The following is a 15,091-nucleotide window of genomic DNA, read 5'->3' as shown; positions in this document are numbered from 1 at the left end:
GTTTATGGTCGTACGAGTGGCATTTAGAACCAGCAGCATTTCCAGGCGCCTTCAGGCACCCAATAGGCTGAAGCTCGTCACTCCGCTCCTTATTGGCCAAACCTCTCCACTGCCATTAACGACGCAGGGACGCTCTTTTTGATCCCGCCTCTCTATGGCAGTCAGCGCTTACTGACGGGCGAGGCGGCTCAGCTCCCCCTCTCCGTCCTCCGCAGACTCTATGGCTCCCGGAAGTGCGGCCTGCAGGTTCCGGTGCCCCCATTGGCGGGTGTGGAGAAGAGCGCGGCGTGAGGGACGGCGCCTTGGCCGGGGAATGCTGGTGGCCTTGTGAGCCCGGCCCACTTTCCGCCATGTCCGTCGTGCCGCCCAACCGCTCCCAGACCGGCTGGCCCCGCGGGGTCAACCAGTTCGGGAACAAATACATCCAGCAAAGCAAGCCCCTCACCCTCGAGCGGACCATCAACCTGTGAGTGGGCGCCGGGCTCGGGCTCACTTCGTTCCCGGGGAGGGGTTGGAGCCGGTTGGGGGCCCATTTTAAGGCCCGGGCGTATCGTGTGAAGCCACTAACACGGGTCGAGTCGGGTGTTCTAGCGGCTCGACTCCCTGGGGAGCAAAGGCTTCTGTCCCCCTTTCCCCCCTCGCTCTGCCCGAGGGCGAATTGATTCCTCTGGCGATCCAGGGGCTCCTTTTTGGGAAGCCCACCTCGTGGTCCTCTCAGGGCCCCTTTTCTTGTCCCACCCGCAGGGAGTTTGTCCCCCGAACGGGCAGCCTTGTTATTATTCCCTGGTGGTCTCCCATCCAGGAAGAGGATGGGACTCTCTTCAGAAGGACTAAAAGGTGCTGTTTTTTCCCCCCAGGAGGCCACTGGACTTATTTGTTTTTGTTTTTGTTTTCCTTTTGAAGACGTTTCTCTTCTCCAAGAAGCTTCTTCCACTCTGACTGGAAGGATTTATATTCTGATGATCCTGAGGACACAGTTAAACCTCCCAAGTGCTTCAAGGACCTTCTAAAACTGGTTCTCAACCTTCCCAATGCCACAACCCTTTAATACAGTTCCTCATATTGTGGTGACCCCCAACCATAAAGTTGGTGTCTTGATTCCTAAGACCACCGAAAATATGTGCTTTTCATGGTCTTAGGCGATCCCTGTGAAAGGGTCGTTTGACCCCCAAAGGGGTCCCGACCCACAGGTTGAGAACCACTGCTCTAAAAGGATGCAAATGAATGGAAGGTTTTATACTCCTTGCAGACAGCTGGTCACTTGCATCCTTTTAGAGCATTGTTGAGGCCACTTGGGGGTTTGTCTGTGTCCCCATGGTCACCTGAGTGGTGCAAATGATTCCTGTAGTCTGCAGTTTTTCCCCCTCTGGGAATCCGTTCCTATTCCCACATTATTCCAAGGGTGTCCATCCCAAATTGTACAGCTAAAAGTCTGTAGAGATTCTCAGTCATCCAGGCCATGGTTGTCCAAAGGTGCTTTTTCAGGAGGAAACTGGACTTTCTGGTTCTTTCTTTGAAGACGTTTCGCTTCTCATCCAAGCTTCTTCAGTTCTGACTGAATGGTGGGGAATGGAAGAGTTTATATTCTGATGACACTGAAGACACAGATAAACCTCCAAGTGCTTCAAGGATCCTCTAAAAGGATGTAAATTACCACCTAACTGCAAGGTATATAAATCCTTCCATTCCCCACTATCCAGTCACAGATGAGAAAAGTCTACAGATTTATAACTATCCAATTTGGGATGAACACCCTTTGAATGGTGTGGGACTAGGAATGGATTTCTAGAGGAAAAATTGCAGACTACAGGAACCACTTGCACCACTCAGGTGACTCTGAGGACACAGACAAATCTCCAAGTGGCCTCAATGACTCGCTAAAAGAATGCAAATGACTAGCTGTCTGCAAGGAGTATAAAACCTTCCATTCCCCACCATCCAGTCAGAGCTGAAGAAGCTTCCAGTTGCCTCCTGAAAAAGCACCTTTGGGACAACCATGACCTGGATGACTGAGAATCTCTACAGACTTTTAGGAGGACTGAAGTTTGTGATGTTGGGATTTCCTTGTGGCCTCCCTTCCAAGTGCTTAACAGAATGATCTTAATTCTTAACAGATCTTTATTATTATTATTTTTTGTGTGCTGCTCCATGAATTCAACCGATCTTTAATATTTTTCTTGTGTGCTGCTCCATAAACTCTTCAAAATATAGATTGCCTTCTCGCCAGTTTGACTTAACCACTTCTTGCTATATTCATGTATTATTATTTTTTTTTGGCAAGATTATGGAGGTAGTTTGCCATTCTTTGCCCAGAATTTTTTAGTTTCCCAATCTGCTGTTATCACCCCAAATTACCAGGTGTCCCCCTTTAAATAAGGGGTGATTCAGTGTATTGTGGAGATTGTCAGTCATCCGGGTCATAATTGTCTCAAAGATGCTTTTTCAAAAGGCAACTGGGAAATGCTCCCTTTTTGAGGATCTGAAAAAATTGCCTTTTGAAAAAGCACCTTTGAGACAACTCATGGTTCAATGTAGTATGAGACACCCCTTCTTCCCAAAGGGTTATTTTGGTATCAGGTTAGTAGCCTGTGTTAATGCAGCTGTTAACTAGATGCTCAGGGGTTTTCTGAGGGAGGAACAAACCACCATGCAAATTGAAATTCCCTTTCTAAGGATGCCTGTGCTGGTCTTCTGACTGGGTTTACTATCTTCTGTGCATGATGTAAACAATGATGAAGGCTTAACCATACATGTGCTGCTAATTACTTTTGCATGGTTTGCACCCAGTTCATATGTTGGACACTTTTTTGAGAAAACATGTACCTAATCCATGTGTGTACTTTTTTGTGCTTAGACTCCTGACCCAAACCTATAGGCATGCGTCCTTGTTTTGCAGCACATGATTTATGATAAGTATGTATGCAGCATCATGTATTTGGTTTGCATTCATAATTTGTGCTATAGTTTGATAGTAACTTGTAAATAAGTGTATGAATTATTAAGGTGAAACTTAAGATGATGTGAACATTTTAGGTGCTAAGAGTAACATCTGCCCAATAATTTTTCTGCAAAGCAGACGATTAAGCATAGTAAAAGCACAATCTTTGATTTGGGAGGGTTTTTTTTTATTATTAAGTGCCGGAATGGTACAGCTATGATATAAATCAGGGGTTTCTTAAATCTTAGCTAATTTAAGATACATAGATTTCAATTCCTGTTGGCTGGGGTATTCTGGGAGTTGGAAGTACACACAACATAACGTTGCTAAGTTTGCTAAGTTTGCTAAGATTGAGAAACGTTAATATAGATTTTTAAGTGAACAGCCTTTTGAAACTATCCATGAAACTGATTTTCCTAAATCAGCTGACCCTTATCATTGATAACTTCCAGTTTTTAAGAAACACTTAAAAAAAAAAAACTGGAGTTCTAAAACTGTAGTTTTGTAACCGAAAGTAAATTTCCTTCTTCAACTTGACACTTCCTAATGTGTCCCGCACAGTTCAATATATCTTTAAGTGGATTGTCAGCTGTAAAGCTTGCGTATTTTATTTCACATTTTTCTCCATCCTCCAGATTAGGGAAAATGTGCTAAAGATGCATTTTGAGATGGGCATAGAGCTGATAGTGAATTTACGGCTATCCTTATCAGAAATATCCCTTTTCAAACGATCAGTTGAATCTCATCAATCTCTTAAGAACCATCAATCTTTTGGGTGTTTTAGAAAAACATTTTTTTCTACTCTCCAGAGCTCATGAGAAGTACCATAAATCTTACGCTGCAGTGGTAGTACAGGCTCATGATAGCTGACAGATGCTGACTTTGGTGCAGCTACGTTACAGCTCTGTTCCTTACCTGCATCATAGAAAAGCCATTATTGCTATGATACAATCGCAGATCAATCTATGAAAAAGTTAAGAACTCCCAACTCTACAGCTCTCCATCCCATGTCTTCATTAAGCTGTGTAATGTCCCTTCTTCTTAGTATTTGCTTAGTTGTATCTTTATAGCTAGAGCAGCAGTTGCTTTAATTGTAAAGATAAAAATAAATCATATTCCTTAGCCAGCTAGAAAGGCCAGAAGTATAACTTGATTTGTTTACTCACAGTTAGGAAATGGAGAGCTAAAACAGATTCTGGTTTCCGTTCACAACTCAAACTGAGAACTCTTTCTGCAGTCTGCCTGATTCCCTTGTTACAAGAAAGTGACGGGGCAATCATAGCCTTCTTGCTGCTATTTTCTTCTTCATATTATCTGCCTAACAATAAATTACCCAGGAGAGTCAGGCTGCTGAAATATCTTGATTTTGTTTTCTCCAAGTAATTCAATTTCAATATAAGCAATTCATCTTAGATTTAACCATAGTAGCAGAGGTACAGTGGTGAGTTGCAGGTGGTATCCCCCGGTACGGGCGTACCGGTGCCTACCCAGAGCACCGGGTACCGTTCCGATACGTACAGCGCCTATGCAATGCTCCGCCAAGCAGCTGGAGTGTTGCGGAGGCTCACGGAGGCGTCACTGGAGGGTAAGACGCGTGTGCACATGTGCTGTGCACGTTTATGTGGAGGACACCAGGCCCTGTTGCAACCGGAATCTGGAACCCACCACTGCAGAGATAGATGAATATTTCTGTAATAATCTTGTTTTGGAAGGGGAGGTGTCATAAATCCAGGAGTGTCTCCTTTTTGGAAATAAATACACACTACTAACGAGTTACAATTTGTATCTAGCGAACTGTGATAAAATCCTGAAATAGTTTCCATGATAATTGTGTGCTGTTAAGATGTCCTTCCATCTTTCCAGGTACCCACTGACAAATTATACCTTTGGGACCAAGGAACCCCTCTACGAGAAGGACAGTTCGGTAGCCGCCCGATTCCAGCGCATGAGGGAAGAATTTGACAAGATTGGGATGAGGCGGACCGTTGAGGGGGTCCTCATTGTGCACGAACATAGGCTGCCTCATGTTCTGCTCTTGCAGCTGGGCACAACCTTCTTCAAACTGTGAGTTGACGTCCCTTTCGTGGTTTTCTTAAGCCAAAGCTGCCCAGCTGTTTGTCAAGGACACTTGGCAACATCTTGGGTGGCAATACTCACACTGAGCAGGGAGCTGGACCAGGGGAGCTGCAAAGTTTCTTCCCAAACTGGGGAGCCACAAAAAAAGAAGATTATGCAAGTAGTCCACGACTTACGACCACAATTGAGCCCAACATTTCTGTTGTTGAATGAGACATTTGTTAAGCGAGTTTTGCCCCATTTTACTACGATTCTTGCCACAATTGTTAAGTGAATCACTGAAGCTGATAAGTCAGTAACCTGGTTGTTAAGTGAATCTGACTTCTCCATCGGCCTTTGCTTGTCAGAAGGACCCAAAATGGGATCCCATGAACTTGGGGCACAACAACGGTGATAAGTACGAAGCGGTTGCCAAGCTTCTGGATTTTGTTCACACGATCGTGGGGCTGCTACAAAGGTCATAACTGTGAAAAATGGTCGTAACTCACTTTTTTTAGTGCTTAACTTTGAACGGTCACTAAGTGAACTAATGTAAGTCGAGGACTACCTGTAGTAGTAGCACATCTCTGAAGGGTAGTAGTGGCAGGTAGGGACAAAATAGAAACGCCATTTCTCCTAGTACCCCCAGGCCTTTGTGGTTTTCAGGAACTAGTGATTATTAAGTAAGGTAAAAGTTCCCCTCGAGCATGTGTGCTAATCGTTCCTGACTCTAGGGAGCAGTGCTCATCTCCGTTTCAAAGCTGAAGAGCCAGCATTGTCCGAAGCTGTCTCCATGGTCATGTGGCCAGCATGACTCAACCCCGAAGGTGCATGAAGCGCTGTTATCTTCCCACCAAAGTGGTCCCTATTTTTCTACTTCCATTTTTAATGTACTTTCGAACTGCTCGGTTGGCAGAAGCTGGGACAAGTAACGGGAGCTCACTCCGTTACATGGCACTAAGGATTTGAACTGCTGAACTGCCGACCTGATTGACAAGTTCAGTGTCTTAGCTACTGCACCCCTTTCAGTGACTTGTTAGGTGCCTTCTTGTCCAACACTTGTTTTTGAGATGAGCTTTCTTTCTGATTGTTCTGTAGCATTCAGAAAATCACAGTTCCTACAGTTCCTCGTTTTTCTCTTTTCTCCTATGGCCTCCTCTATGTTAGAAAGTACCCTGCATCTTTTAGAAATAATTGATACCGATAATCCTCAACCTACGGCCAGTCCCCAGCTACTTATAACTCAGATTCAAAGTTTGGATGGCTGCTCCCTGCAGTCACATGATCACATTTTGGTTGCTTGGCAACCAGCTTACATTTGCGGTTCACATGCCTGCAATATATGCCGACATGCCGTTTTTCCTTGCAGCTGTTGTTTGTTTCCATTTTCCAGAAAAAAGCTGCCCTTTGCCAAATAGTGGGCTCTCATAGCGACTGTGGGGTTCATTTAACAACTGTCTGGCTAGGGAATTCTGGGAGCTGAAGTCCACATATCTTAAATTTGCCAAGGTTGGGAATTTCATGGAAATTCCAAGCTCTAGAAAAGTTGGAAATAACTGACCTGGGCAGATCATCTGCCTGCCAGCAATTCTGGATTCTGTCCTGGATTTAACTTATTTAAGTTATTAGCCCATATCTAGTCCATTTACCTGTTCAGGTCCTGATCCAGGATATCCACTGCCTGAAGTGGATAAAATGGAGTCTTCAAATCAATGACCCTTTAGCCCTCATCTTTGGATAATTCCTCCCACCATCTTCAGGTATGGTAAATGCCAGTTATTCAGACATTCGGGGAGAAAATTAGGGCCTAAGAAATGATGCATTTACTGGTTATGGCTTTCATAATAATTGCTGAACAATTATTGTTCAACATCCCTTTTTGGAAAACTTTAGATAGGAAGTGTATCACTTTAAAACAACATTGTTAAGTATAGAATACTGAGCCATAACCTTAATTTTTTGCATTGAAAAAGCTTTGGAATAGTTCAAGCATTGTCTGTAATAATATTTTCTCTAAAATATTCTCAATATTTTAAAAAAAGAAACACAATATAGATATTATTAGTAATTCTCCTGCTTAAAGTTTGTTAGCACCTCTGCTTCATGACTTAATGTGTGAATTCTTTACAATTTAAGCTTACATATTAGTTTTATATTTTTGCCTCTATAAAATGAAGTGACAATATTTTAAAAAACATCTTTTATGTTTTCATCAGGCCGGGTGGTGAGCTTAATCCCGGAGAGGATGAGGTAGAAGGTCTTAAACGTTTAATGACAGAGGTAAGCACTACATTTATTCAAATTATTATTCTAAGAAATAGTCATTTGGAGAAGGGGCAGCCTGGAAAGATAGAATAGAATAGAATTGCTTATTTGCCAAGTGTTATTGGACACACAAGGAATTTGTCTTTGGTGCATGCTCTCAGTGTAAGAAAAAGAAAAGATACAATCATCAGGAATCATTCGGTACCACACTTAATGATAGTCATGGGTACAAATAAGCAATCAAATCATACTAGGAAACAATATAAATTGTAAAGATACAAGCAGCAAAGTTAGTCATATGTGGGAGGAGATGGGTGATAGAAAAGATGAGAAGATTAATAGTAATAGTAATGCAGACTTAGTGAATAGTTTGACAGCGGTGAGGGAATGATTTGTTTAGCAGAGGGATGGCTTTTGGGAAAAAAACTGTTCTTGTGTCAAGATGTTCTCCCTTTTTCTCTGCAAGACATTTTGGATTCCCCTCTGTCTTCCTGTAAGTATAGGAAAAAGCGAATACATGTTTTGCATTAGAAATTCGAATAAACTGTTTAAAACAAGACATTCCTTTGCCTCAGGTCTTCACTTTCTCAGAATGACTTAAAAACGACATCGTGAAAATGTTCGTATACAATGTTTAATATTGGTTCATTACCCTTCCTGTACTTTGAAGACAAACCATACACCACAATTCTCAAATATGAGACTAGGAATAAGTCTCTATTCTAATTCCAGGTGGCAGAATTGTAGTTAGCGATTCAAAAGAGCAGGAACTATTTTATACATGGTTCACTCCAAATATTTAGGACCTTATTGCTAGTTTTGTCACTGGTAATAAAAGTAAATGTGAATTCAATTGTCTAACTTTTCCAAAGATTTCACACGTAATATAGGAATGTTATTTATGTGTAAATAAATTAATCTGTAACTCATTTAAAGTAATAAAATAATTTTGAATCTGAATAAAGATGGCAAATAAAATTGGATGTTTTATTATTTTTACCCATATATCAATTTTTTCCTAGGATGTGGAAGAGAGATCTAAAGTACCTCCTTTCACTCTAGATTCCGTGTGAGAGAGAGTGTGTGTGTGTGTGTGTGTGTATGTATGTGTGAAGTTGCATTATTACATGGGTTTTAAAAAGTGGTTTAGAACAAATAAAATCATTCTCAGAAATATGCTTCAGGAAAATCCAGTGGATATATAGTTCTGGGCTGTTTCAGTTAGTCTTATAAGGATTTACTGGAAGAAGGTGCTCTAGAGATTTGGGGAAAATACATGTGTTGCAGTGAAAAATAACTGTCAGGTCAGATGGTAGATATGCTCTTAATAAACCAGACTGCAACTCTTGGCAAGCCCCTGAATGCTTCTTAAATAATCTTAATTAATAGTTGATACAAAAAAATGCTGACTGCTGGCCTTAATGCGGAGCCAATTATATTCTGCCTCAGTGAATTGCCTGGAAATGCATTAAGACTTTATCTGAAATCTGTATTTTGACAGATACTAGGACGTCAAGATGGCGTCCTTCAAGACTGGGTCATTGATGACTGCATTGGTAACTGGTGGAGACCGAATTTTGAGCCCCCACAGGTGAGAATGCAAGCCCACCCTTTATTTTAAACCAATGATTCTCAAATGTGGCCACTTAAAGATGTGAGGAATCCTGGGAGTTGCAATCCACAGGCCTTATAGTGGTCAAGAAACACTGATTTAAATGATAATTACATGACTCGATCTGTTCAAAAAGTGAATTAATTGTCGATCCCAAGATGCCAAGTAAATAACCCTTTTTATTGTTTCCCACAGTACCCATATATTCCAGCTCATATTACAAAGCCAAAGGAGCACAAGAAGCTCTTCTTGGTTCAGCTCCAAGAAAAAGGTAAGCAGCAGGTTCTTACGGCTTTATTTCCTGGAAATGGGAGAGCAGAGTTCAAGGTAAATGTCAAGGAGACCAGGACCATGTAGCCCAGCCTGTATCCAGTGGATACTGCCCCTGCCTAATGTTTAGATGACCTCTTCTCACTCATGGTCAATACCTGTCCTACCTCCAGAAGAAACGGGACCTGATCACTCTTGGCCACAAGCTTTTTGTGAAACAATGGAATGCAATGCAATGGAATGGAATAGAAAATATGGAATGGAATAGGGATAGGATAGAATAGAATAGAATAGAAAATATGGAATGGAATAGGGATAGGATAGGATAGGATAGGATAGAAATAGAATATCATTCTTTATTGGTCAAGTGTGATTGGACACACAAGAAATTTGTCTTTGGTGCATATGCTCAATGTACATAAAGAAAAATAAAATAGTACATTCATCAAGAATCATAAGATACAACAGTGATAGTCATAGGTTACTAATAAGCAATTAAATTATACTAGGAAACAAAACAATGTAAATTTTAAAGATACAAGCAATATGGTTATAGTCATAAGTGGGAGGATCTAGGTAATAGGAAGGATGGGAAAAATAATAGTAATACAGTCTTAGTAGATGATTTGGCAATGTTGTGGGAATTAGTTGTTAAGCAGAGTGATGGCATTAGGGAAAAAAGTGTCCTTGTGTCTAGTTGTTCTGGTGTGCAGAGCCCTATAGCGTCATTTTGAGGGTAGGAGTTGAAACAATTTATGTCCAGGATGTGAGGGGTCTGTAGATATTTTCACAGCCCTCTTTTTGACTCATGCAGTGTATAGGTCCTCAATGGAAGGCAGGGTGGTAGCCATTGTTTTTTCTGCAGTTCTAATTATCCGTTGAAGTCTGTTTCTGTCTTGTTTGGTTGTAGAACCAAACCAGATATCTGGAGATTCTGTCATCCAGGTCATAGTTGTCTCAAAGGTGCCCCCTCCCCGCCAAAGGCAACTGGACTGTTTTTTCCTTGAGGAAGATGTTTTGCTTCTCATCCAATAAGCCATCCCTCCACCATGCAGCCAAACTGAAGGATCTTCTTGGATGAAAAGCAAAATATCTTTTTCAAAGAAAAAACAGTCCATTTGCCTTTTGAAATAAAAAAAGCAGCTTTGAGACGATCAATAGACAGTGGTACAAAGTCATTCTAATTTATTTTTCACACGCTGCCCGTGCAGTGGTGGTTGCTCCCAAGTTCAGCACCTTTGTGAGATTTTAATCAGGTGGTTTTTCCTTGTAAAAACTCCCAACCCCTGCATCAGATGCTTGGCTTCAAATATCAGCCCCAGCTTGCTAGGCTATAGGTGATAGATACAGCAAGTCCTAGATTTACATCAGTTCCTTTAGTGAATTCAAAGTCATGGCACTGCTAAAAGAAGAAAACAAAAAAAAGACTTAATGACCAGTCCTTGCATTTACAACCGTCACAACATCCCCATGGCCATGTGATGAGAATTCTTGGCAACCGGCATGTACTTAACAATGTCTGCACCATCCCAGGTTCCTAGGATGGCCATTTGTGAACTTCCCAGCAAGCTTATGACACGCAAGGTCAATAAGGGAAGCCCAGATTTGCTTAAGGACCACAACAAAAAAGGTTGTAATATGAGGTGCGACTCACTTAGCAACCACCTTGCTTAGCGGTGGAGGTTCCAATCCCAATAGCGGTTGTAAACTGAGGAACTGCCTTTGTTTAATCCAACAATAATTGGAAACTTGTGCCTTTCCTGGTTCTGCCCAGGAGCCTTGCATTAATGTTACACTGCTTTTCCTTCAGTATAACAGTTTTACCTATTGATCCGTACTTGTGGTCCTTGATGTATGACCACAGTTGAGCCCAAAGTTTTATGTTGCTTAGTGAGATATTTGTCAAGTGAGGTTTACCCCATTTTATGACTTTTCTTGCCACGTTTGTCAAGTGAATCACTGCAGTTGTTAAATTAGTAATATGATTATTAAGTGAACCTGGCTTCCCCATTGACATTGCTTGTCAGAAGGTCACAGAAAGTGATCAGATGAACCCAGCACACTGCAACTGTCATAAATGTGAGTCAGTTTTTGCATCTGAATTTTGATCATATGACCATGGAGATGCTAGATAGTTATAGGTGTGAAAAATGGTCATGAGTCACATTTCAGTGCTGTTGTAACTTTGAACGGTCACTCAGTGAACTGTTGTAAGTCGAAGACTGCATGTATTGCTCCAAGAACTACATTTAGCTAGGGGTGACTATGCGTTCCTTTTGAATTTAGCTAACTTGCTGAACTTTTCTGAAGACCAATCCAGGCAGTGTTAATGTCTGAATGCGCATTTTTCTAAATATTTTGCAATGAATGCAACAGGCTTTAAATAATGGAAACCCCTTTTTAATCATACTTTCTGATCTGTGCATCGGTGGTGACGGGAATAGCAGAAGGCAAATTATTTTATTCTGCTTGTGCTATGAACCAGATGAAGGACAAACTTAAGTTTCTTCTTCCCTTGAATTTGTTCCAGCTTTGTTTGCGGTCCCCAAAAACTACAAGCTAGTAGCTGCTCCTTTATTTGAGCTTTACGACAACGCGCCAGGCTACGGTCCTATCATTTCCAGCCTCCCGCAACTTTTGAGCAGGTAGAGTACACTTGCAGCTCTGTGTTTCGTGGGAAATGGAGGTGCTTTCTTGAACCCCCATCTTTTAATTCCAGGGGAGGAGCTAGCCGGTCTTTTTAAAGAAGGAGAGCTTGGATCAAGTCAGGGTGGATTCGATTTAAATCAAGTCCACAATTTAAATCACTAGTAAAAAGGCTCGATTTTTAATTTTTAAAAGGCAACTGTCATTTCTCCTGTGCGCTGCTTGGGGAATGCAAGCATGGGTTAACTTTGTCCATTAGCCTAGAGACTGAGTTATGCAAATTTATGGCCACGTCTCCTCTGACTGGACTGGTTCAGTTTTTTAACTCAGTCCAGCCTAAAGAGAGACAAAATAATTCTCTCTAGGTTACTAGACAAATTCTTCATTATTATTTATGCTAACAGGCGCTGTCATGATGGATCTGAAATGACAGATGCTCTTTAATATTATATTTATAAGCTGCTTAGAAGGTTTCACTTTCATTTTTACTGCTCGCCCTTCCTCCTCACACTTAGAGCCTGGTGGTACAGATGCATTTCTCTTCCAACAATCATACAGTTTGTACTGTACATAGATTTGCAAAGCAATCAGATAAAAGAATATTCCTGAACTTTGTTTTATGATTTATATCAAGGTTGCTGTGAAATTGTGTGAATGCATTAATGCAGTGCATGTTATCTCAGCTTGTAAAGCTTGTATTCATTGAATGAGCTTACCAAAAATGTAAATATTGAAGAATATACAGCCTCATGCTATATAATTAAGCTCCATTTCATGCTGAAGAAACTAAATTATTAATGTATCTTAAATAGAAAACCACCATAGATTTTTTACTCCGAAAGCATTTTATTAAAATAAATTTGATTTAAAAAATCGATTTAAATTTTTAAAAAAATCCAATTTAAATGAAAGAAATCTGATTATTTTTTTTTTAATCATTGATTTTTATCCATCCTGGATCAAATTAACTTAAGAAGGAAAGCTTACTCCCTCTCTTTCTGTGCAACTATATGAGTTGAGATTGTGAGGGGGGAAAAAGTTTTGTGGAGCAAAGGAATATACATTTTCTTCTCTTGACCATGTCTTATCACTAGTGATACATATTCTGTAAGTCTGCAGCGTTACTCTTGGATGATGATGTTGCTGATTCAGTCTGAGATTCTGGAATTCTGCTCTTAACACTATTATTAAATTTCTACACCGCTCATCGCATCTAAGTGGCTCTGGACAGTTGCACAACAGCATCCAGCATAACGAAAACCACATAAATACCCAAATCAAAGCAGAGCTGAAAAACAAAGTTAAAACAAGTTAAAATGTACAAGTAAAAATAAATCGGGTTAAAATTCAAAGGCTAGGTGGTTAACCAGGCATTTCTAGCCCTTTGGCTGATAAAAAGTGCGGATTTATGCAGATGGTCCATCCTTCATCTCCTTCACTGAGTTTTGAAGTCTGAGACGCTGAAACTTTTTCAGGAGTTCTCATTAATGGAGTTGCAAATGTAGCAATAATGCCTGAGAGCTGAACAAGTAAAAAGTCTTGCCATCCAAAATTGTCCATTTGCTTCCAGATTTTGAAAATTCAGTCTTGCAGGGCTCAAGGGACCAGAAATGCCAACCAAGGGCTGCCTGTATTCTCAGTAGGAGAGGAGGCAAAAGTCCCAATTGTATTCTGACCTAGGCTTCTCCAAATCGCAAAGCAGGCTCCTTGTCTTGACAAAATACCCTGTTTATCAATTTACTGTGAATTCCTCTCATTCACTTCCAGCAAAGTCTTTCAAGGGTTAATATACAGTCACAGACCTTATCTGGCTTGGGGAGCTGCCAGGCCAGTATCTTCAAAACTTGGCAAGGAGCCTCTGAGTTACCAACCAATTAAGTGAACTAATTATCTCCTGTAAACTCCCCTCCCCTTTTGCTCCTCTTTTATTTCCTCTGGGAAGGCTATTCATTGTCCACCTTGTGGCCTTCCCAAGTTGACCCCTGTTCTTTAGCTGTTCCCTTTGTCTGCCAACTCTCTACATGGGCACACTGGGAACAGGCTCCAGCTGTTCGTCTGCCTCACTGATGTCTGCCTCTGAAGTCTGTTGATAACTGGCATACGACTCTGGCCCCCTCTCTGCTTCCGACACAGCCCTCATCAGAGCCTTCCCCAGCCTCTAGTACTGGCCCATGTTCCTCCCCAACCTCCTCACTGTCCGAATCTGCTGCCAGCTCTGTTGTGTGCTGGCGGGCCACAACAAATTGCTATGAACCATGTACGTCGCCTAAATTGTGGTCCAAAATTTTTCGAGGTGCACAGAGAGAGAGCCAACATGCAAACAATTTTCTAGGAATTAAAAAAAACCTTTTAAATTGAGAATATAAAATAATTCAGTTTATCCTCTTTTCTTTCCACTCTCTTTGGCAGGTTCAATTTTATTTACAACTGAATTTCCTGAAGTGTGAGTAGAAGCCGTCTCTGTGAGAACAGCTTTAAAATGTAGAAGAGAAAATGTGACGCAAGGATTTTTTTTAATGTCTTTCTTTCTCCTTTGAATTTTCCCCCTCCCCTCCCCAACTTTCTACTATCTGAATAGGAAAGAGAATCTTGACTGTTTAGACAATGGGATAAGAACTGTATTTGCATTTTAATCACTTACGTTGTGATAGTCACCTGATTTTTTTTAAATAACATTAAACAAAAATGGACTCAGTTGTGCATTGACGTGTGGCTCTTTTTTATTACACATAAGGGAAATTTCTATCCATTGGTTGATTGGCACCATAGTTTTCGGGGGTGAGGACGCTTAATGGAGGTGGTCTTCAGTGTTTTAACCATGTCTTGGAAAATAAAATAAAACATATTTAGACCAGATAATAAGTGGGTATCGCTTGAGGATTTCTGAAAAATTGCATGGCTGAAATTTGAGGTAGTTTTTCGCCAGAAGATTTGAATCTGTAGTTTTGTCTAGAAAAGCTGGCAAAAAGGTGGGATAGATACCAGTTGGTTTGGTTTAGTGGTTAAGGCATTGGGGTAGAAACCAGGAGGCTCTGAGTTCTAATCCTGCCTTTGGCCCAAAGCCCACTGAATGAACTTGGGCCAGTCTCACTCAGCCAGCCTTAGGAAGGAGGCAGTGGCAAACCACTTGTGAAAGTGAGGAGAAAGGGGGAGAAGGAGGAAAAGAATTAAAAGTGGAATTTTTGAGAGCCCAAGAGGAAATGGTGAAAAGAGGAAGAAAGGGAAAAAGAGTTACGTTAGTAGACTAAAGAGAATAGTAGCAAGATTGTTATTGCAATGTAACTAATTAAGAAATAAAGAAATGA

The 15,091-nt window shown here is 41.1% G+C and overlaps 1 protein-coding gene across 2 annotated transcripts; it reads left to right on the top strand.

The window, feature by feature from the left end:
* The first annotated feature begins 153 nt into the window (after positions 1 to 153).
* On the top strand, positions 154 to 14,480 carry NUDT21 (nudix hydrolase 21). 2 transcript variants are annotated; one of them, XM_032230538.1, is made up of 8 exons: positions 378 to 466; positions 2,855 to 2,913; positions 4,802 to 5,002; positions 7,210 to 7,273; positions 8,760 to 8,849; positions 9,066 to 9,141; positions 11,671 to 11,785; positions 14,196 to 14,480. In XM_032230538.1, the coding sequence occupies exons 2-8, from the start codon at positions 2,900 to 2,902 to the stop codon at positions 14,215 to 14,217; spliced, it is 582 nt and encodes a 193-aa protein (XP_032086429.1). In that variant the 5' UTR covers positions 378 to 466; positions 2,855 to 2,899; the 3' UTR covers positions 14,218 to 14,480. The 2 variants fall into 2 exon arrangements, with proteins under 2 accessions (XP_032086428.1, XP_032086429.1); XM_032230537.1 differs by lacking the exon at positions 2,855 to 2,913 and having other exon boundaries at positions 154 to 466.
* Positions 14,481 to 15,091: the final 611 nt, after the last annotated feature.

The sequence above is a fragment of the Thamnophis elegans genome, chromosome 14, assembly GCF_009769535.1.
Source record: "Thamnophis elegans isolate rThaEle1 chromosome 14, rThaEle1.pri, whole genome shotgun sequence".
In the NCBI taxonomy this organism is placed as follows: Eukaryota; Metazoa; Chordata; class Lepidosauria; order Squamata; family Colubridae; genus Thamnophis; species Thamnophis elegans.
This window is presented reverse-complemented; position numbering and strand designations above follow the sequence as displayed.